The sequence below is a fragment of the Stegodyphus dumicola genome, chromosome 8 (genome assembly GCF_044657685.1).
Source record: "Stegodyphus dumicola isolate Sdum_Otavi_A_Nest chromosome 8, ASM4465768v1".
In the NCBI taxonomy this organism is placed as follows: domain Eukaryota; kingdom Metazoa; phylum Arthropoda; class Arachnida; order Araneae; family Eresidae; genus Stegodyphus; species Stegodyphus dumicola.
In genome coordinates, this window is record NC_140775.1 from 107,228,992 (window position 1) to 107,251,580 (window position 22,589).

Sequence of the window (22,589 nt, forward strand, 5' to 3'; positions counted from 1 at the left end):
TTACGCCTACAGACCATGATGCAGGCCTCACATCTACGGCGCATGGAAGATGCATGATGCATGGTTTCTGTATCACAGTCCGGGTCATAATTTTGAACATCATCTTTGATGTTTTTGTTCTTATTTCTTGGTTTCTGCTGCATGAAGCTTAATAAACATAATTCTCACCCTGTTCCTGTCCTTTTCCTTTCCTGTGTTTTGTGTCATCACTAACGCACCAGGGAAGCATTTTTGACCATGTATTGCTATGTGTTTGTCTATTGTCTAGGCGTACTCTTCTGAAAGTCTGTAATCAATTTGCTGAAACACCCTGTATATATAAGCACAAAACCAAACATGCTACAAAGAGATAAGCTTTAAAATTTAATTTCTGTATTTGACAAAATCATTAGAAAATTACTGAAAGAGTAGTTAAAAGACTTAACTGTTTCCTTTAAAATTTGTAGCATTTCACATAGATTTTCAAATCGTTGATATGCTAAACGGCTTACTGTGTAAAAAGAAACAAACATACATCACAAAATTTACAAAGATTTCATATTAAAAATGGTGTTTCATTAAACAGAAACATATAACTTAATTCAATTATTTATTAATGTTTAAATCATAACATATGTAAATTAATTTTAATTTGAAAAATATTAACAAAACATATAGTGAAAAAAAAAGTTTTATTAGAAATACTTAATTCATCAAGTTATTCATTAGCTAAAATAAATGCACCTCATAAATTATTGTAAAAATAGTAATTAGATTTTAAGAAGAAAAATTTTTGAAGAGCAGAAAAGAAAAACTGTTCATGTGCATTGCAGTTATACATACCCAATTTTTATTTTAAATTTAAATAAATGTATAGGAAATATGTTAATTATACAACTTTACAATACTTGAAATCATATTTAATAAAAGTTGTTCTCCATAGAAAAATTTAACACCCTTAGATCAATTAAAAAAAACTAATGCATTTTAAAAATTATGAATTAGCAAAATTATTAAATTTATTAAAATCATTACAAAATGGAATTTTTTAAATTAAAACTATATCTCATAGAAAATATTGGGCTTTAAAAAAAAGCACAGAATATTAATTTTAAACTATATCTTCTATAAAACTATCACCAAATATTGTTCTGTACAAATGATTTTAATCTCTTTTTTGTTTATATTTACCTTTATAATATAACTTTTATCTAATTGAAGCCTAAATGACTTAATTATGTGAAGTTAGATAATACTATAAAAACCTTTATTTAGAAATATATTAACTGCATGGCATGTATGAGGAGTAGTAGAAAAATTCTGAGATGGATCCTTGTTTGGGGACCAAAAACTAAAAAAGAAAAAAATATATATATTAAGTTATACAATCATATCAGTTTTTTTTCAATATATTTAATGAAATACAATACATGATTTTTACCTAGAAGTTTGCCCTGGGGATGCATATTTTGCTCTACATGATGGAGAGCACCCAGTTCCTGATAAACCTCCAAATACAGAAGAACCCTAACATTAAAAATAAAGAATATGAATTATAATAATTTACTTTATTAATCACATATTTTTAAATACACTGGGTAGTCATAAATATATTTCACTGTATATTTATGATATATTTTGCAGTTTTATATAGTATAACAATTTCTTCAACTGAACTGATTAAAATATTAAGATATCAAGAAAAGATTTATGAAGAACCAAGTTTCAATGATTACCAATAAATAGATCTGCTTAAGTGACAAATAACAGATTTCCATAACATACCAAGTTATTTGAGACATATAAAAGGGCAAGTTAAAATCTCCAGACATTTCGATAACAGCGTTAGGAAGCACTTTGCCTTATGAGATTGAATACTAGCAAAATGGGGCAATGTGGCAGTTACATTTCATCAATTTAGATGCTATAAGAACTTGCAGAAAGCTCATATATCATAGCTGTCATCCATGAACCATGAAAAACCGGAATTTTCTCATGCCAAAAGTGGAGTTTCGGGGAGGGGGTATTCTTTATGGGTAGTACCATTTTACATAAACTCTAAATTGACTTAAACTCGCTTTATATCATGCGATTCAGGCTATTCCAACTTTTATAGTATAATTCAGCCATAAAAATGCATTAAAATTTAATTACATATTCTAAATCACATATTGTTTGGTTAATTTCATTTTATATTTTTCTTACATTTTTATGCTGGCTTATTAAAGAATTTTCAAACACCATAAAAATACATCATGTATGTACTATTGTGTGACTAAACTTAGTAATCTGACATATACTGATATAATACAAAATTAAATACAAATATTTACTGAATAAATATTGGTTGAATCTTAATATAAAATTCTACACATATCTATTGTAGATTAAGGACACTAAGATTAAAAAAAAGTAACAAGAAAAATTAAGAACATCATGTCTGGGAGAGACAATGAAATCTGAACAATTTAAGTTTCCTTAATTCAATCAATTTCATTTATTGCTGAAAAACACTCTCAGTGGTAAAGACTAAAAACCGGGAATTTCAATGATCTGCTAGGAGACTAGGAGATGTGATGAAAAACTAAGAGTGTCTCAATAAAACCAGAAAAGTTGATAACTATGCTATATCAACTCTTGCAATTAGAAAGAATATTCTCTATTTAAAAAAAAAATAAGCATAACTGAAAATTAGAACTGGCGAGGATATAAAAAGTAGTCATAATGATAGCAGAAGCTGCAACTGTCACCACCAACAGATGACTGGACTGCTAACCACTAATACTAGGTTTAGCAACATATGTGCAGAAATAAAGATATGCAAATATGCTATATTTGAGAATATAAAAATTTTTGCAAAATAATATGTTATCATACAATATCAGTTATCAATAACTGTTACAACAAAGAAATTCAGAGAAAAATTATGATAGTTATTCTTATATTAAGACACAATAACACGCCGAATAAATACTAATTCAGAAGTCAAACAACAAAAATCTGCGTTATATTTACAAAATTTTCACAGGACTAGTTTCGATGGTTTTACCAAACTATCATCTTCAGCTGCAAAACCGCAAATGAACAAGATAGGAAATAATGATTAGATAAGATAAGAAAGCCTGGACAAAAATAAGCAAGTGGCGCTATCTGTTGGCGAAACCAGAACTAAAACATAATTTCTCTAAAAGCCGAAGGCAAATTTGGATTGGAATTAGGATCGTTAACTAGAACACAAAGATTTTTATGAATGTGAAATGCCTCTAGAAAATCCAGTTCTCCAATGGAAGATGTTTTTTGAATAATTTTGGCAGCAGAAAAATTGAAAGTGTGATTTTCGGACCAACAATGTTGAGCAACAGAAGACTTCTGTGTTTCCTTTTTTCTAACATATGCCTCATGTTCTTTGACGCGAAATTTTAAGGCTCTCTTAGTTTGGCCAATGTAAATTAAACCACACTGGCAAGGAATCCTATAAATACCCCAGGAATTCATATCCGGAATGGGATCCTTGAGTATAGAAGTTGGAATTTTATTGATGGGAGAATAAACAACCCGAAAGTTAAATTTCTGCAAAATATGTGCAACTTTATAGCTAATTGATGGAAAGAAGGGAATGACAACAGAATTTTTATAATCTCCTAAAATAAGAGTGTGGCTTTTAGTGTGTTGAGATGAAAATTTTTTAACTGCTTGATTAATAATGTTGGGTGAAAAGCCCCTGTCAATAGCTATTGCTTTTAAATAATTTAGTTCTTCATCAAGGGCTAGTTTGGAGGAGCAAACTTGAAGAGCACGGAAAACATAGGAATAAAATGAAGCTAACTTTTGTTTAGTCGGATGACATGATTTAAAGTGTGGTGGAAGGCAAACCGATGAAGGTTTACGGTAAACTGTAGTACTGAAGTTGGATGTGTTACGTGTGACCAGAATGTCGAGAAACGGAAGAGAATTGCAAGTCTCAAGTTCAAAAGTGAACTGAATAGCAGGATCAATAGAATTCATTGTTGAAAGAACTTTAGTTAAATCATCTTTATTACCTTCAAACAGGGTAAAAGTATCGTCTACGTAGCGGAACCATGCCGGGAAGTTTAAAGTTTCAAACAATTTTGATTCATAATAATGCATGTAGATATCAGCCAGGATGGGACTGAGGGGGCTTCCCATGGCTAATCCCTCAGTTTGCTTGTAATATTTATTTTGGAAAACAAAATGTGTTTGTTTCAAACAGAGTTGAGTGAGAGAAATTAGCTCATCAATTTCGATGCAAGAGAAATGAAATTTGCGAAGTCTGGTTTCTAGACATCTTAATGCACCCTCCACTGGGACATTGGTGAATAATGATTTTACATCAAAAGAAACCATGAGTAAATTACTAGGAGAAATGTTTTTAACCTTTTTTACAAACTCTATTGAATTTTTTATGGTGTAAATGTTATTGTCTAATAGAGTGGAAAATCTAGAAACTAAATATTTAGCTAATGGATACGAGGCAGTACCTAAATTTGATACAATAGGGCGGAAAGGAATACCACTTTTATGAATTTTGGGAAGAGCATATAATCTGGCACAATTCGCAACAGATGGGATAAGCGAATGTTTTAAGTTGCTTGAAATGATTTGCGAAGATTTGATCGCAGTTTTTATTTTGGATAAGTCCGAAGGTGAAGGATCTTTAGGGATCGGATTATATGGTCCTTCGTTTAAGAGTTTAGTGACACCATCGATGTAAGTGTTCTTATCCATGACGACTATCTGGCCACCTTTGTCGGCCTTTGAAATGATAATATCTGGGTTAGAATGAATTTCACGCATTGTAGCTCTTTCTCTTGCAGTTAGATTTGGTTTCAAAGGTTTATTATTGAATTTCACATTATGAGCGATAAGATGCCTAATCATTTCTTTCTGTGAATCTGAAACTTTACTGAACTTGAAAGCTTTTTCGATAGGAGCCAAAATCTTTGGAAGAGGGTTTACAGGTTTGTGAGAAGTTAAAATTATATTTTAGAATTCTTTCTTGTTCTTCTGAAAGACTAACATTAGAAATATTAACTATTAGCTTGATGTTTACAATGGGAAGATTTTTTGAACTACTTGAACTGGAAGACTGTAAAAGAAGTTTTTCGAATTTAACTGCAAGGGTGTTTTTATGACGGTTAACTGCATTCTCCGTTCTAGACCAAGACTTTTGTTCAAGGGCAGTGAATTTTGGATATGATTTAGCGAGTTCCAGATGAAGCTTATAGAGTTCATGTTCAATTTTGGACAATTGTTGACGTGTATCCCTTATCACTAAATTACGCCTGAAACGGCAAAAATTCCTGAATAATTTTGACTTTTTACTTAAATGTAAATGTAAAAAATTGATCCCCAATTTTATTCAAATTAAATCTAATCAAAAACCTTCGAGTCGCGTTTCAAGAATTCTGCTAAATTGCAAGCTTGCCTTACTTCGGTCCGTGATAAGGGATACACGTCAACAATTGTCCAAAATTGAACATGAACTCTATAAGCTTCATCTGGAACTCGCTAAATCATATCCAAAATTCACTGCCCTTGAACAAAAGTCTTGGTCTAGAACGGAGAATGCAGTTAACCGTCATAAAAACACCCTTGCAGTTAAATTCGAAAAACTTCTTTTACAGTCTTCCAGTTCAAGTAGTTCAAAAAATCTTCCCATTGTAAACACCAAGCCAATAGTTAATATTTCTAATGTTAGTCTTTCAGAAGAACAAGAGAGAATTCTAAAATATAATTTTAACTTCTCACAAACCTGTAAACCCTCTATTCCAAAGATTTTGGCTCCTATCGAAAAAGCTTTCAAGTTCAGTAAAGTTTCAGATTCACAGAAAGAAATGATTAGGCATCTTATTGCTCATAATGTGAAATTCAATAATAAACCTTTGAAACCAAATCTAACTGCGAGAGAAAGAGCTACAATGCGTGAAATTCATTCTAACCCGGATATTATCATTTCAAAGGCCGACAAAGGTGGCCAGATAGTCGTCATGGATAAGAACACTTACATCGATGGTGTCACTAAACTCTTAAACGAAGGACCATATAATCCGATCCCTAAAGATCCTTCACCTTCGGACTTATCCAAAATAAAAACTGCGATCAAATCTTCGCAAATCATTTCAAGCAACTTAAAACATTCGCTTATCCCATCTGTTGTGAATTGTGCCAGATTATATGCTCTTCCCAAAATTCATAAAAGTGGTATTCCTTTCCGCCCTATTGTATCAAATTTAGGTACTGCCTCGTATCCATTAGCTAAATATTTAGTTTCTAGATTTTCCACTCTATTAGACAATAACATTTACACCATAAAAAATTCAATAGAGTTTGTAAAAAAGGTTAAAAACATTTCTCCTAGTAATTTACTCATGGTTTCTTTTGATGTAAAATCATTATTCACCAATGTCCCAGTGGAGGGTGCATTAAGATGTCTAGAAACCAGACTTCGCAAATTTCATTTCTCTTGCATCGAAATTGATGAGCTAATTTCTCTCACTCAACTCTGTTTGAAACAAACACATTTTGTTTTCCAAAATAAATATTACAAGCAAACTGAGGGATTAGCCATGGGAAGCCCCCTCAGTCCCATCCTGGCTGATATCTACATGCATTATTATGAATCAAAATTGTTTGAAACTTTAAACTTCCCGGCATGGTTCCGCTACGTAGACGATACTTTTACCCTGTTTGAAGGTAATAAAGATGATTTAAATAGAGTTCTTTCAACAATGAATTCTATTGATCCTGCTATTCAGTTCACTTTTGAACTTGAGACTTGCAATTCTCTTCCGTTTCTCGACATTCTGGTCACACGTAACACATCCAACTTCAGTACTACAGTTTACCGTAAACCTTCATCGGTTTGCCTTCCACCACACTTTAAATCATGTCATCCGACTAAACAAAAGTTAGCTTCATTTTATTCCTATGTTTTCCGTGCTCTTCAAGTTTGCTCCTCCAAACTAGCCCTTGATGAAGAACTAAATTATTTAAAAGCAATAGCTATTGACAGGGGCTTTTCACCCAACATTATTAATCAAGCAGTTAAAAAATTTTCATCTCAACACACTAAAAGCCACACTCTTATTTTAGGAGATTATAAAAATTCTGTTGTCATTCCCTTCTTTCCATCAATTAGCTATAAAGTTGCACATATTTTGCAGAAATTTAACTTTCGGGTTTTTTATTCTCCCATCAATAAAATTCCAACTTCTATACTCAAGGACCCCATTCCGGATATGAATTCCTGGGGTATTTATAGGATTCCTTGCCAGTGTGGTTTAATTTACATTGGCCAAACTAAGAGAGCCTTAAAATTTCGCGTCAAAGAACATGAGGCATATGTTAGAAAAAAAGAAACACAGAAGTCTTCTGTTGCTCAACATTGTTGGTCCGAAAATCACACTTTCAATTTTTCTGCTGCCAAAATTATTCAAAAAACATCTTCCATTGGAGAACTGGATTTTCTAGAGGCATTTCACATTCATAAAAATCTTTCTGTTCTAGTTAACGATCCTAATTCCAATCCAAATTTGCCTTCGGCTTTTAGAGAAATTATGTTTTAGTTCTGGTTTCGCCAACAGATGGCGCCACTTGCTTATTCTTGTCCAGGCTTTCTTATCTTATCTAATCATTATTTCCTATCTTGTTCATTTGCGGTTTTGCAGCTGAAGATGATGGTTCGGTAAAACCATCGAAACTAGTCCTGTGAAAATTTTGTAAATATAACGCAGATTTTTGTTGTTTGACTTCTGAATTAGTTATTCTTATACTTCAGTCAAGAAAAAGAGTTTGTGATTCTTTAGTCTAAATATCATGTGGGCAAACACACCATATTTTTATCTGAACAAGACAGTTAACATTTCAAATTGCAAAACTTGAATTTCATACTTATCACAAGGGATTCACAAAAGAGAGGAGGGGAAAAACCCTCTAATGCACTTACTTCATATCACCTGTGTGTTTTATTTCTAACTTTTACAATAGACTTTGCTTTTGAAGAAATTCAGTCAAAGGTACAAAACAGCACTACTATTATAAGTTAGTCAGTTTGTAGAGACATTAGTTTTTTTTTTTTTTTTTGAATCCGGAGAGATGAAAAATATGCAACCGCCTTTGCCGGGAATCGAACCACGGACCTCTGGAATACCGGCCCAGTGTGCAGAACCACTACACCACAAAGGACGCTAGGAAAGTGGGAGAAATACCTTATATACTCCCCTTTTTAAATGGCAACCAGAGTTTTAGGGGACCTAGTCACCAAATCTTGGGTGCGGAGAGTCAGCATCCACAACCTTTTAGCTCGGGCACCACTGTAGAGACATTAGGTAATTTTTTTTGGAAGCCGGAGAGATGAAAAATATGCAACCGCCTTCACCGGGAATTGAACCACGGACCTCTGGAATACTGGCCCAGCGTGCAGAACTACTACACCACGAAGGACGCTAGGAAAGTGGGAGAAATACCTTATAAGTTTCATCACTGCACAGTTCCAGAAATGAAAAAAGTGATTTTCTGCAAGACAGAGCACCTCTTCATATTGCATGGTAAATAGCTATTATTGTAATATTTCTTTCAGTTTATAGCTTAGTTGGTTACCTCACTCTTTTGAAATTACACCATATGATTACTTTTCAGCAAAAAGGTTACTTGGAAAAAACAGGCGGTTGTGACAACTCTAATATGGCATCATTAAAGAACAGCTTTAAATCAGCATGCAAGAAATATTCTTCCAGATAAATTATTTTCTATCTTTGAACTAAACATGGTTTAAAGATAGTTTCCGAAGCATAGATATGATTTTTACATTGAGTAATATTTATATTTAATCCATAACAGATTATTAGCAATTTTTCGAAGCTTTGAAAATGAGTTGTGTATATACTGAGTACAATTTTTACACTTGTGTTTTATACTGTTATGCAATCAAAAGCTTATTTTCTAACCACACTTCAATTAACATAATCAGGTTATAATTACATATAAACATAACGTGATTTGCAGTTATACCATTTGCCTCCTGGCTTTTTAAACAATTAAAACAATTGAATTCACAGCATGAGTCAAATGAGTAGTGCTCATTAGTTGTCTTGACGTTTGATTAAAGATATATAATTATTTTAAAAACCTGCATTTAAAATTTAACAGAGTGATCGGTTAAAATAATTATGCATTTTTGGAGAATATGAGTGCTTTTTCTTGCTTACATAATCTGTCTTCTCATTTCTTTCCAAGCCATAATGAGCAGAAATCCACTGAACAGGAATACAATCACACACAGAGCTCACAACAATCATACACTCAGGGCCCAATTTTACTATAGGCTAACTAGACTTCAGCCTAGGGCCTCAAGATCAAGAGGGGCCTATGTTCAAATTGTTAGCAAAATTAAAATTATACTATTCTAAAAACAGTGAACATTAAAACACTGAACCGAAAATAAGGAAAAATTCTATGCGGGGACTAATAAACAAACATAAAAATGTATTGGTTGAGATCAATATGTTCGGCTCATTGGGTCTGTTCGTTTGTATATACTACTAGATTGCTCTGGTTTGTTCTTGCATAAATAAAGTGCAGATTGGAACAGACAAACAAACAGACCTATTGCTATCCCAATGTTAGGTTATATTCGTGTTACTTCGATAATATGAAACACGTGTTAATGTTATAAGAAAAGATTTTTATTTTAGGATTGCGAACATGATTATTTAGTTCTTACCTTTTGAGTTCAGTAGGTACAGTACTTTAGTGAAGTTTTTATAGACTATTGAAAATATTTTTTGTGACAATATCTTTATTTCGCAGAATAGGTTATGTTATTATTATACGTTTTAATTTGTATATTTTAAAATGTATAATATGTGTTTTATTTTATATTTTCATGATTATATATATATATATACAGTACTAAGTCCGAAATCTGGATGTCCATTATCCGAAATGGTCTAAAATCCAGACCTCAAAACCGCCAACATAGTTTTTCTCATAGGCTTTATGCATGCGCACTTGACTCCCCCCTCCACACATAATATAACATCTGGAGAGTCCCAATTCTTAATTTTACTTCGATATTAAATAAAATTCCTTTTTATTGAAGAAACGATCATCCCATCAACTGTACCCATCAGTAATTTGGCTCCATTGCTGCATATGTGCTTTCCTTTCATCACTCCATGCTTCTCAAAACATGACAACTTGAGTAATGACTCATGTAGCAATGCCTAAACAATTTTTTATGTTAGTGATTGAATAATAAAGGAGTATGGTAATTTTTTATGTTGACGATGAGCGTTTTTATCGCTTTGCGATGAATACAGATTTAAGTTAAATGCACTAAAAAATATTGACGAGGAAAAATTTACCAAAAATTTCTTTCCATATGCTAAAAATAGATTTGAGGATACTCATAGACCCAAAAATTACATTTAGGGTTATCTGAATTAAGAATAACTGATTTGTTATTCACATAAACCCAGAACCAGTGCCAGGGTTCGTATGGCCACACTGAGTCGCAGAATTTAGGAATGACAAGGACTGCATCAGGTGGTAAGATATCCAGCACCGGCCCTCAATAAGGCTTAAGTACATGTGGGACTTTATTTATTCAGAACTCTGATAAGCCTTAAGCATGTGCTAGAAATAGACATAAGTATAATAAATAACTAAACTAATACAATTCAGGTTTAATTGTCTCAGTACGCGTAAGAAGCAAGATAAAATGTAATGGAACAACTTGTCGTTAGTCACCCAGCTCATGATGCATAGCCATGTATGTATAGCGAACGAAAGCTAAATTTGATGATAATAGCCGTGAATTTTAAAGGTTTTCGGATATAGCAAAACAAAAGTGAAATTTTCCATTTAACGGATTTTGTAAAGAAAGGGAGAGAGGCAGTAATAAACGAAGATGATATAAAAGAAGTTTTTCATTGTGATGACAATGCTTTTCATTCATCAGTCAATTAATGAATAGCGAAATCTATACTATGGTTCTAGATCCAGAAAATACGGCTACCAATAGTGAAGAAAGTGCCAGAAACGTTACTGAATTTTTTTGAAATTACCAAGAAAATTTCGATTGACAAGTTAGCCAGAATTCTCGAAACAGCAGTTACAGAACTTCCAACAATGTAACTAAAAAAGAGATTATGTCTGTCTACAGAATTAAACAGAAAGTATTAGCACAAAAAACGAATCAACCTAAACAACTTACACTGAAAGAAATGTTTAATAAGGTAAACAAATAAATATTAATCTTGTAAATTTCTTGTAAATTTTGATACCCTTTAGGTCATAGATAATTCATTATTTCATAAATCACGATTTCATATTTTTAATTTTATAATTTCTACATGCCATCTTACTAGATTTAAACTGATGATCTAATATCCGAAAAAAATCCCAAATCCGGAGTCGCTGAAGTCCCGAGTCCGTATTTCAGACTTTCTACTGTATATATACTAAAATTCATTATTGCTATTTTTTTCAATGAGACAAAATAACAGTTCCATACAATCTTGATTGAAAAATAATTTAATTTCGTTATTGAATTAAAAATATTTTGGAAATATTTTTAAAATTCATTAGCGTTCAAAATTCAGAAATTATGAAATTAACATTTATTATTTTATTTTATAAACAATGACTATTATAAGAGACATGCTATTCAGGTAAATAAATCTTTGTTTTACTTTTATTTATTATTTGAAAATTAATTTTTATTGAAAAGTTTGATTGTAACAAAAGAAAACTTACCACAGTTCAAATATGTAAAATGTTATTTTTTGTATTAGTACAGTACAAAGTCCAAAATCTGGACTTTAGTGATTCCAGATTTGGGATTTTTCTGGATATTAGATCATCAGTTTAAATCTAGTAAGATGGCATGCAGAAATTATAAAATTAAAAATATGAGATCATGATTTATGAAATAATGAAGTATTTATGATCTAAAGCAGGAGCTCTCAACCAGGGGTACGTGTACCCCTGGTTGTATGCAAGAGAAAAATAGGTGGTACTGAAAGAAACAAAGTATTTTTAACTATTAAATTAAAAAATCTCGTGAAGAAAAAGAACAATTGATAGAAATTTCCTGTGATAGAACTCTAACTCAAGGTTGTACAAATAACACATTTGTTAACTTTTGGTTAAACCCAAAAAAGGAATTTAAAGGCGTTTCAAATAAAGCTGTTAAATTTTTATTGCCTTTTTGCACAACCTATTTGTATGAACAAGTATTTTCTTCCCGTTTTATTTGAAAAAGAAATACAGAACAAATTTAAGATTGGATCTTAATTTATGATTAAAGTTAAGTAAAATAAGTAGACGTAAAAATTGATCTCTCTTAAACAAGCCCAAATTCCACACTAAATTTTAGAATTAAAGTATAAATTTTGATAATTCAAATGGTAACCAATTTTTAATCTAATATTTTTTTATGTGTGCAAATTTAATGCAGCCAATAAATTGTGCAAATGGCAAAATATATGTTTTTTAATATTATATTGCCACACTGAAAAATAATCGTTGTAAAATGTAGTGGTAATACTAAAGTTTTTCAATTTTTGTTTAGATGGTACACGTTACTCAAAAGGATGAGAAACACTGATCTAAAAGGTATCAAAATTCACACACACACAAAAAAAAAAGCTTAATATTTATTTGTTTAAACATTTCTTTAAATTTAAGTTGTTTAAGTTGCTTTGTTTTTTTTTTTGTGCTAATATTTTCTCTTTAATTCTATACATAGACATAACTGCTGTGTCTAGAATTCCGAGTAACTTGCCAATTAAAATGTTTTCGTTTTCAGTAACTTCTCTGTCACTTTCTTCACTATTGATATTTTCTGGATCTAGAACCATACTACAGATTTCGCTATTCATTCATTGATTGATGATTGAGAAGCATTGTCATCACAATGAAAAACTTCTTCGATATCATCTTCATTTATTACCGCTTCTCCCAATTTCTTTACAAAATCCGTCAATTGGAAAATTTCACCTTTGTTTCGCAATATCCGAAAACCTTTCAAATTCACGGCTATTATCATCAAATTTAGCTATCGTTTACTATACATATTTGGTTATGCATCATGTACTTGGTGACTAACGCCAAGTTTTTCCATTAAATTTTATCTTGCTTCTATCGCACACTGGGGACAATTAAGCTTGCATTGTATTACTTTAGTTATTTATTATACTTATGCCTATTTCTTGCACATGCTTAAGGCTCATAAGAGTTCTGAGTAAAAAAATTCCCACATATATTTTTAAGTCTTATTGAGGGCTGGTGCTAGATATCTTACTGCCTGATGCAGTCTCTGTGGGTCCTAAATTCTGCGACACGGCCTGTAACTGTAACTGCTGTGTCGAGTGCTAGGGCCTTACGAGCCCTCGTGTTGGTTCTGGGTTCATGTGAACAACAAATCAGTTATTCTTAATTCAAATAGTCCTAAATGAAATTTTTGGGCCTATGAGTATCATCAACACAATCCATATGGAAAGAAAGTTTTGCTAAATTTTTCCTAGTGAATATTTTTTAGCACATTTAACTTAAATCTGTAATCATCGCCAAGTGTAACGTCAACATAAAAGGTTACCATACTCCTTTGTCATTCAAACTAACATAAAAAAATTGTTTAGGCATCGCTACATGAATCATTACTCAAGTTTCATGTGTTGACAAACATGCGATGATGAAAGGAATGCATAATAAATAATGATTTGCCAGGTTGAGGTCAGATCAACGATGCATCTATGTGGAATGTTTTGATTTCAGATGTATGCCAAGCAGATATGCAGCAACGGAGCCATATTACTGATTTTCAAATTTATGCTAAAATGATTGTTTCTTCAATAACAAGGTATTTTATTTAGTGTTGAAGTGAAATTAAGAAACGGGGCTCTCCAGATATTTTATTATGCACAGAGGGAGAATCAAATGCGCATGCATAAAGCCTACAAGAAAAGCATTGCTGTTGGTTTTGAGGTCCAGATTTTAGATCATTCTGGATAATGGACATCCGGATTTCAGACTTTGTGCTGTAATAAATAATTAACTTTTATTTATGCACAATAATTAATAACTCAAATATTTTGTTCTAGATTCTAATCTAGGAATGAGTAAAAGATTTGAAAGTGGCACTTGCAAACGCAAGAAAAGAAGCTCCAAGAGTATGAGGCAAAGGAGCTAACACCGATTACTGTTTACATGCATGTACCAACTAGTACTACTCAACTGGAAACAATGCAGCACGTTTTATATGAGGACATGGCCATTGCACCAACTCAAAGTGAAAATATGGAAGTAATTCAAGAGCAACTTGCTGAACATGAATATGCAAACAAGCCACAAGAAAATAATAAGGATATTCAGAACTTTTTCAGGCACCTAATGAGAAACACCATGTTCAAGATGTTGCAAATTTAGATAGAGATGTCAAATATATGTCAACTGTAACAGATGTTGGCTTGTGGTCAAATTTATCGCAAAATGACGTATCATACTGGGTAGAGAACGGCCCTTCTCAAGTTCAGTATCACTGTGGACTGTGTACTCTCCCTCAAAGGCCGCATTTTTTGCTTTGTTGGTAAATTCTTTCCAAATATTGCAACTTCTACAACAGCATTAACTTCTGAAGGGTTTAATGACTGAAAAAAACCCTGCTATCATTCAAAGTCATGAAAATTCAGAAAAATCATAGGAATGCTAAGGTAATGTATTTAACAAGAGCAAAAGGAAAAACTTTAACTTCAAAGCTAGAGGAAGAAATAAGAAAAGAGCAGCATTACAGGCATTACATTATAGAAAGAGTTTTTGCTGTAATTTGCACTCTTGCAGAGCGAGGCTTACCATTCAGAAGAGACAATTACAAGTTTGGAAATCCAAATAATAGCAATTACTTTGGTCTTCTCGAACTAGTAGCAAACTTCGATCCATTTTTAAGAGATCGTATCGATCGATATGGAAATACTGGCTCAGGAAAACCTTCATATCTGTCTAAAACTATATGTGAGGAAACTATTCAACTTATGGTAAATAAAGTGAAAGACGCAATTGAAGCGGAGGTGGAAAAAGCTGACTATGATAGCTTTTCAATAGATTCTGCTCCTGACATTTCTCATACTGATCAGTTGACCTTAATTATTAGATATGTGTCACCTGAAGACGGTTTGTCAACTGAGGGATTTTTAACTTTCCTTGAGCTAAAAGATCACTCAGGGAAAAGCATAGCTGATTTAGTATTTAACTATATCACTACTGAGCATGAAATTGATTTCAGAGAATGCAGAAGACAGTCTTATGATAATGCAGCCAATATCTCTAGTAGATACAATGGTATGCAGCAAAAAATTATCGAAAAAAACTAGCTCGCAAGATTTGTTCCATGTGCCGGTCAATCTTTAACACGTTGAGCGCCATATCAGCCATCTGTGGCTGACACTAGACTTTCTGTTTAGGTCGCGTCAGCCATCTGTGGCTGACGCTAGACTTTCCGTTTAGACCGCGTCAGCCATCTGTGGCTGACACTAGACTTTCCGTTTAGGCTATGTCAGCCATCTGTGGCTGACACCAGACTTTCCGTTTAGGCCGCGTCAGCCATCTGTGGTTGACACTAGACTGTGGTTGACACTAGACTTTCCGTTTAGGCCGCGTTGACCACTACTGGCTGACAGCGTGTAACATGATATATAACTATATAATTTACCCTGTTTTATGGAATTACAGAAAAATTATTTAAAATTTACTTAATTTTGATTCATTACAGGACTAATGGATTTCAATGAAACACAGTAAGCTTAAAAATGGTTCTCCATTACAGCTATTACAAATTGTGACAACTGTCTTAGTCTTTTTTCTGGCCATTACTCTGCCAGCTTCAGTTGCATTTTTATCATACCATAATTTACAATATTTCTGTACTTCAGAGGCTTTTCCCGGTTTTCTTTGGAGTTTATGCTGTTGTTTTTTAGATATTCTTGCATTTCTGTTCGATGGAATATCTTCTTTTTCACAACTTGTAAGGGATAGAGCTAATTCTTTCCGGACTTCAGTAATGCTAATTTTCTGCTTCGTAATATCTTTCTATAGAATGTAACTATATACAAAACAGACTTTGCGCGTAACGTGTTGAATGAATGCCTATAGAAATCATGTTCCAAACGTAAACTATCTTCTACTGCGATAAGAATCGCTGGCCCTACAATACCAGCACTTTTAAGTGGCATGCATGGCCAGAGCGGGATTGCCTAAGAAATACGCTTGGCGCTCAATGTGTTAAATTTAGTAGGTCATTCAGCTGTTGACTGTTGCCTTGATGCTGTTAATTTTTTCCATGTTGTGAATGAAGTTTATATCTTTTTCGTCTTTCACAAAAAGATGGGCAGTTTTGAAATCACATTTGAAACCTCATTCTAAAAGTGCCTAAATATTTATCACACACTAGGTGGGAGGCACTCGCAAAAGCTACAGTAGCTATTTTAGAAAATTATAATGATATCACTGTTGCACTCAATTATTTACATTCAGATAATAATACAAAAGGTGATACTAGATTGAGGGCCAACAATCTTTTAGAGAAGATGGAAGAATTTGAATTTGTGTTTATGCTCCATTTCTGGAACCAAATACTCAGACATTTTTCAAAAGTAAATAAAATTCTTCAAAGCCCTAATATTTTACTTAGTAGTTCTGCATATTTGTACAGGCCACTTTTGAATATTTTACGTGGAATTAGGGAAGATTTTGGTGCACTTGAGCAACAAGCAAAAAACACATTGCCAAATACTGAATATAGAGCTGCCAGAAGGATAGTAAGAAGTAAAAGGCAAGGGAATTAAAAATATTCGTCTGACCTTGATGCCTTAGACAAACACTCTTCAAGAGATAAATTTAGGATTAAATCATTTATTCCTATATTAGATGCACTAGAATCAAATTTAGGAAGTAGAGCTTTTGTTTATGATGATGTAGTAAAAATATTTTCCTTTCTTGTTGATCTTATATTATCAAAAGTAGAACTTCAAAGAAGTCTTGAGCTGTTAATGCAAGAATACCCAGAAGATGTCAACCAAAATCTTATTGAAGAACTATTTCATTTCCACACATATGTGATACAAATGCATAAGCCTTCAAAAAATTCCACATTGTTGCATTGAGACTTGTATCAAATAATATTCAAAGAAAATATTCAAGTGACGTTTGCCAATGTGGAATCAATCTTACGGCTGTTTCTCAGTTTAATAGTCAATAATTGTACTGGAGAAAGGTCATTTTCAAGACTTAAAAATATTAAAAATCAATTAAGAAGCACAATGACCCAGACAAGGTTGTCTTCCTTGAGTATTTTATGCACTGAAAATGAGACCTTCGGAAAAACAGATTTTGATGAACTTATAGAAGAATTGTGTGTGAAAAAGTTTAACAAGAAATTCTTCTAATCTACTATTTTGTTTTAATAGATACTTGGATTGAATTAGTTCATTAATAAAATAACTATTAACATAAAATTTAATATGATATACAATTTGATATTTTCTTTTTTTTGTGATCTGGATTTTGTTTGAATAAAGTTCCATTTTTGATTTAGTTTAAAACTTGAAATTTATACTTAAACTTTAAATGCGAATTATTATGAAATAAATTTATCTGAATAGAATTTGTTTTAATCTTCAACGTATTGAATATATTTAATTTAATTTGATAGAAAATATGATAGTTTTTATTGCGTATTTTATTTTCATAGTCAAAGATTTTCATTATTTGAATTTTGTTTCATTGTAAATGTTGTGTGTTATGCTTGATGAGTTATTGTTACAAGTACTATATATGATGCTGAGAATAAATGTCCAAATAAGTGTTCTAAACTTTTTTCTAAACCAATCACAACATGTTTCATTTAACATATTGATATATATCACATTAATGATGGATTTTATTATTTTGCATGCAATTTACAAACTTAAAGATGGGAGGTGAAAGGGCCTCATAAGTGGAATAGCCTAAGGCCTCTTTTTCATCTGTTTTTGCAAATAGCTAACTGCCAAAAAGCTATGAACATGGTTTCCTGTTACACATCGAAGTTTTTTATATACATTAAAAGCAAAATTGAATGAAAAAAGGCTGCTGTAGGCTCTAGCCCCAGTATTTATCATAAAACTATCAGTATGACAAATACCCACTCAATCACTGGAATACCTCTCTTTAGTGAACAAAAGTTGAAAGTTGTTAATTTTCTGCTTATCTGCACTAGTAATTAAATAAAGATTTACTTGGTACCACAACGCTGAGACGATATCATTGCCCAGCTAGCAAGTCAGCTTCTTAGATAAGATTATGTATGTTGGATGGTAGTTAATTTGATTAAAACCTAATTGTGTTTTAGGATTTCTAATTGTTTATGATCATAAGTATTTGTTATTATCATCTGTAATAAAGTCAGGGCAATTTTTTAGTGTCAAACTTAACAGAAACTATGTCTTTGAGCAAAGGTCTGGCACAAATAGGTGATGTTTTAACTGTAGCAATAGTCAGCCTCAATTTGGGTTTGTAAAATTTCTAGTTTGTTAATGACCCTCTATAGAAGCAGGAACGGCATTTCATTACAATATCTGAAAACCGGTTTAATCTAAATCCTAGATATGGTCAAAAGAGTTTCTCTTTCTGCAATCCCATTCTGCTCGGGCTCACCTTTTCAAACCTGCAAGTGGGTTTTTTTTTTTTTTTTTTTAATGTTTACTTTAACTAAAGTAACATGACTGTTCCAATCTAATTGGGATCCCAGAACACAGTCTAAGTAAACTACGGCATTCTTAATGCTCTCATCATAGACTTGATAGTATAATTCAGAAATAAATAGTTGTTGAAAATATCACGTTTTCAATGTTAGATTTTTCTAAATAAATATGAAGTGCATCTAAGACAACTCTTGTTTTTAAGATATTCATATTATTTGAATATACAATTTAGACGATTTTCAATAATTAGCCTTCATACAGAATTGCAATTCTTGCCTTCTAGCAGAAGTGTACAAAAGGTTGCCAAGTTCTAAATAAAAGGTTCTTAACATGTTTTTAAAATTTTAACTGAATCTATCCAAATATATTACATACATATTATATGTATTTTCTTGTTAGAAATTAGAAACAATTTCTAATTAGTGAATAAGAAATATAATGTCTATCTAATTACTGAATAAGAATTTATAATTAAATTTTTTAGCAAACTAACTGCATTTATCTTTGACTATACCTGATTAAACTTATAATCAATACTGAACCTTAACTCAGATGATAGTTATTTCATTCACCATTAGTATATATATCTACATCTGAAAATACAATCCAAAACTGTACAAAGCTGGATACAGGTTTTTAATATCCTATTGTTTCCGAAGAAAAACAGCAGTACATATTATTTAAGTCTAATCTAACAAAATAATAATAATAATAATAAAAAAAGCTGATGACCTGGATTTGAATTATGGGTGTTCAATATCAGATCAATATTCTCCATTAAAAAATTGAACACTGAAGAAGTTAAGATTTTTATTAACATTTAATAAGACATCTCTTACTTCAAAATTAGACTAACACATTGCAAATCTGGCCAATCAGCAGACTAAAAAGGTAAACTTTGTAGAGACATTAGGTAATTTTTGGAAGCAGAAGAGAGGAAAAATTAGGAATCGTCTTTGCCTGGAATCAAACCATGGACCTCTGGATACCGGCCCAGTGTGCAGAACCACTACACCATGAAACCAAGAATGTGGGAGAAATACCTTATAACTTTAAAAAACTTTCCCTTTCAAATTCTTTTTTGGTTAAATGTGACAAGATCATTTTCAGTATTTCTATTGTTTAAAACATGATTCTGATAAACGTGCCTTATGGTTTTAAAAATTAAATTAATATAGATAAATATAATATTAAAAATGTTTTACAAAAATTGCATAAATATGCCAGAAAAATATCTGAAATGCAATCAGTTATTTTAATTGCCAGTATGAGAGCTTTAAAATATCAATAGCTGACCAATATACCGTTCAGGTAATTTTTATAAATATATTACTCACATTTGCACATGTAATACTTTTGAGTGTATAGCATTTTGAAAATTAACGAATCTTTTATAGTAGCTCTGTACCCAGTTAATTACAATGAATACAAAATGAGTCTGACTATAACAAGTAAGAAGACGAATACATTAAATTTAGTATTACAGCAGTGAAGAGAAAATCTTGGCTCTGCCTTGAATACATGATATATATATATATATATATATATATTTTTCAAAAAAGCAAGCATGAATATGGATATTGTAATATACAGAACTGTTAAAATACTATTATACTAAGAGTATCATCTGAAATTTAAAAGCTGAATGAAAGCTAATGCAAATGAAATCAAAATTTTTCATCAGCAAAAGAAAAATTATTTTACTAGTTCTATAACAAATTATATGAAAATGTAGAAGCTATTGGGTTATTTTCACAAATACTAAAATAGATATAAGGTACTCTTCTGTTATCGGGGGATCAGATTCAGAACTGTATGCATGTATACATGGATGTATCTGTTTATGTACGCAAGCATACATGTACTTATGTACGTAAGCATACATGTATACTGTATACACACACAGATATATGCATATACATATACACATGCATGCATACATACATTTCCACATCCAGCACTAATAACAGAAGAGTACCAGATATACTTACAGTTTGCCAAGCAAGAGATTCAAGAATTTTGTCTTCAGTTTCTTTTAAATGCTAAAAATGTCAAAAAGTTTGAAAAAGATTAAAGGATAATATTTTCATTCATATAACATTAACAACTAAGATAAAATAAAAATTTTTGCTTCTTTAGATAAATAAGATAAAATACCACAAATATCTTTTAACATGTAAGTCAATAACCACTGGTAATGCTTTCTGGAACCATTTTGTAAATCCCTGCAATCACATGTAATTTATTACTTTGATTTGCACAAAACAATTATTTAATGTTTATTTTGATATTTCAAAGATCATGAAAATGATTCTAGATTTATATAAAAAAAATGTTAAAGGACAAGGAAATAAAAATAAGATGGCCTGCCCTCCAGAGGATTTATCAACATAGTAAATTTATATTAATATTGGAAAGAACAAAGTTACGGAATAAAATGTACATAATATAATTTTCAGATTCAGTCTTGAAAATTAAAGTATTATTTCAGATTAAGGACATTCTTAAAATGAAATCTACCATAGAAACAATCAAATTGAAGTAGAGGTAAGATAAGTTTTCTTTTTATTTATTTATTTATTTTATTATTATTATTATTATTATTATTTTTAAATGAAACGAATGTGCTACTGTAACAAATGCTGTCTATACTTGATAATTTTCAGAAGCAGCAGCCTTCAAAACAGGATAGCATAAGAGAATTTATTCACTTGAAGAACATATTTTTAAATCATAAATTTTTCTCTGAAATAATTCATAATAATGGTACATACATACTGATTTGTTTTATGCTATACAGATAGAAAACAAAAAAATTAACATAAACAGCTTTATTCATTCAAAGAGTCATTAACTAATCAGGCAAATTGTGATAATGATACCAAGGAATAATGATGCGGGGAAACAAGGAATCATATTATTAAGCCTAGACTGTCTATTTTTTAAAGTTGCCAGCTAAATTGTTTAGGCACATAGTAAATAAATAAAGGTACATTTGCTTTGAATTATTATTGTGCTTAATTTATATCAGGTCCCAACACAATTGATCGTTAAGGTTCCAAAATTGCTGGAGCTGTTTCTAATTACAAAATACTGAAAAATGATAAAATTAATGACATTTATTTATAGTTTTTGCAAACAAAGATTCAGCATCATTTGTGCAAGCATAAAATTTAAAATTTCTTAAATACAAGTTAAAGTTCGACAAGTCTTCTAAAGCTTTAACTCTAGGATGCCCTGCTACAATTATTAAAACATTGACCACTGTCTAATACACTAACATGGATAAATGATTATGCAAACATTGTCTGAACTAACCTTGTGATGCATGTGCATGAACTGCTGTAGTTAGGCAATTGCATTAATGTCTGACAGTTTAATTTTTTTTTTTTTTTTTTTAATTTCAAGAAGAATTCTATTCAACTAAAAAATTCACAAGATACAGTGGCTATGAAATTTGTTGCATACTTAGCATACATACGAAACCATTTACTGATGTAGAGTTGTGAAAGAATATTTCATCAATGTGCCCAGTGTAATATTTAATACACTTAGCAATAAAATCATATACTGCATAAATTCATGCAAATCTCAAATTCTACCTGCCTTAGGCACACAGAGTATGTTGCAAGCCACATTTCCAGTTACATTAAGGAAGATTTAAAAGTAGATATTTTAACTTCTTATTCTAGCACTGACATTTCAATAAATTATTATCCTTCATTTTTATTAGACACTACAATGAAAAAACTTTAACTCATGAAGATTTTTCAAAATTTCTTCTTGAAAAGAATGAAACCAGAGGCAAAGATTATATTGACATTAATAGCACATTTCTGGAAAAGAATTACA

General features: G+C 31.4%; 1 protein-coding gene across 7 annotated transcripts in view; it reads right to left on the bottom strand.

The window, feature by feature from the left end:
- LOC118203952 (retinoblastoma-associated protein-like) overlaps positions 1-22,589 on the bottom strand; it is a 168,095-nt gene that overhangs the window by 51,059 nt on the left and 94,447 nt on the right. For 6 of the 7 annotated variants that reach the window (XM_085822242.1, XM_085822237.1, XM_085822238.1 and 3 more), the window contains 4 exons: positions 20,729-20,779; positions 1,421-1,506; positions 1,245-1,330; positions 426-490 (listed from right to left, as the gene is read on the bottom strand). In XM_085822242.1, coding sequence (XP_085678368.1) covers positions 426-490; positions 1,245-1,330; positions 1,421-1,506; positions 20,729-20,779 — 288 coding nt within the window. The remainder of the gene's footprint in view (positions 1-425; positions 491-1,244; positions 1,331-1,420; positions 1,507-20,728; positions 20,780-22,589) is intronic. The other variant, XM_085822241.1, reaches the window with a different exon arrangement.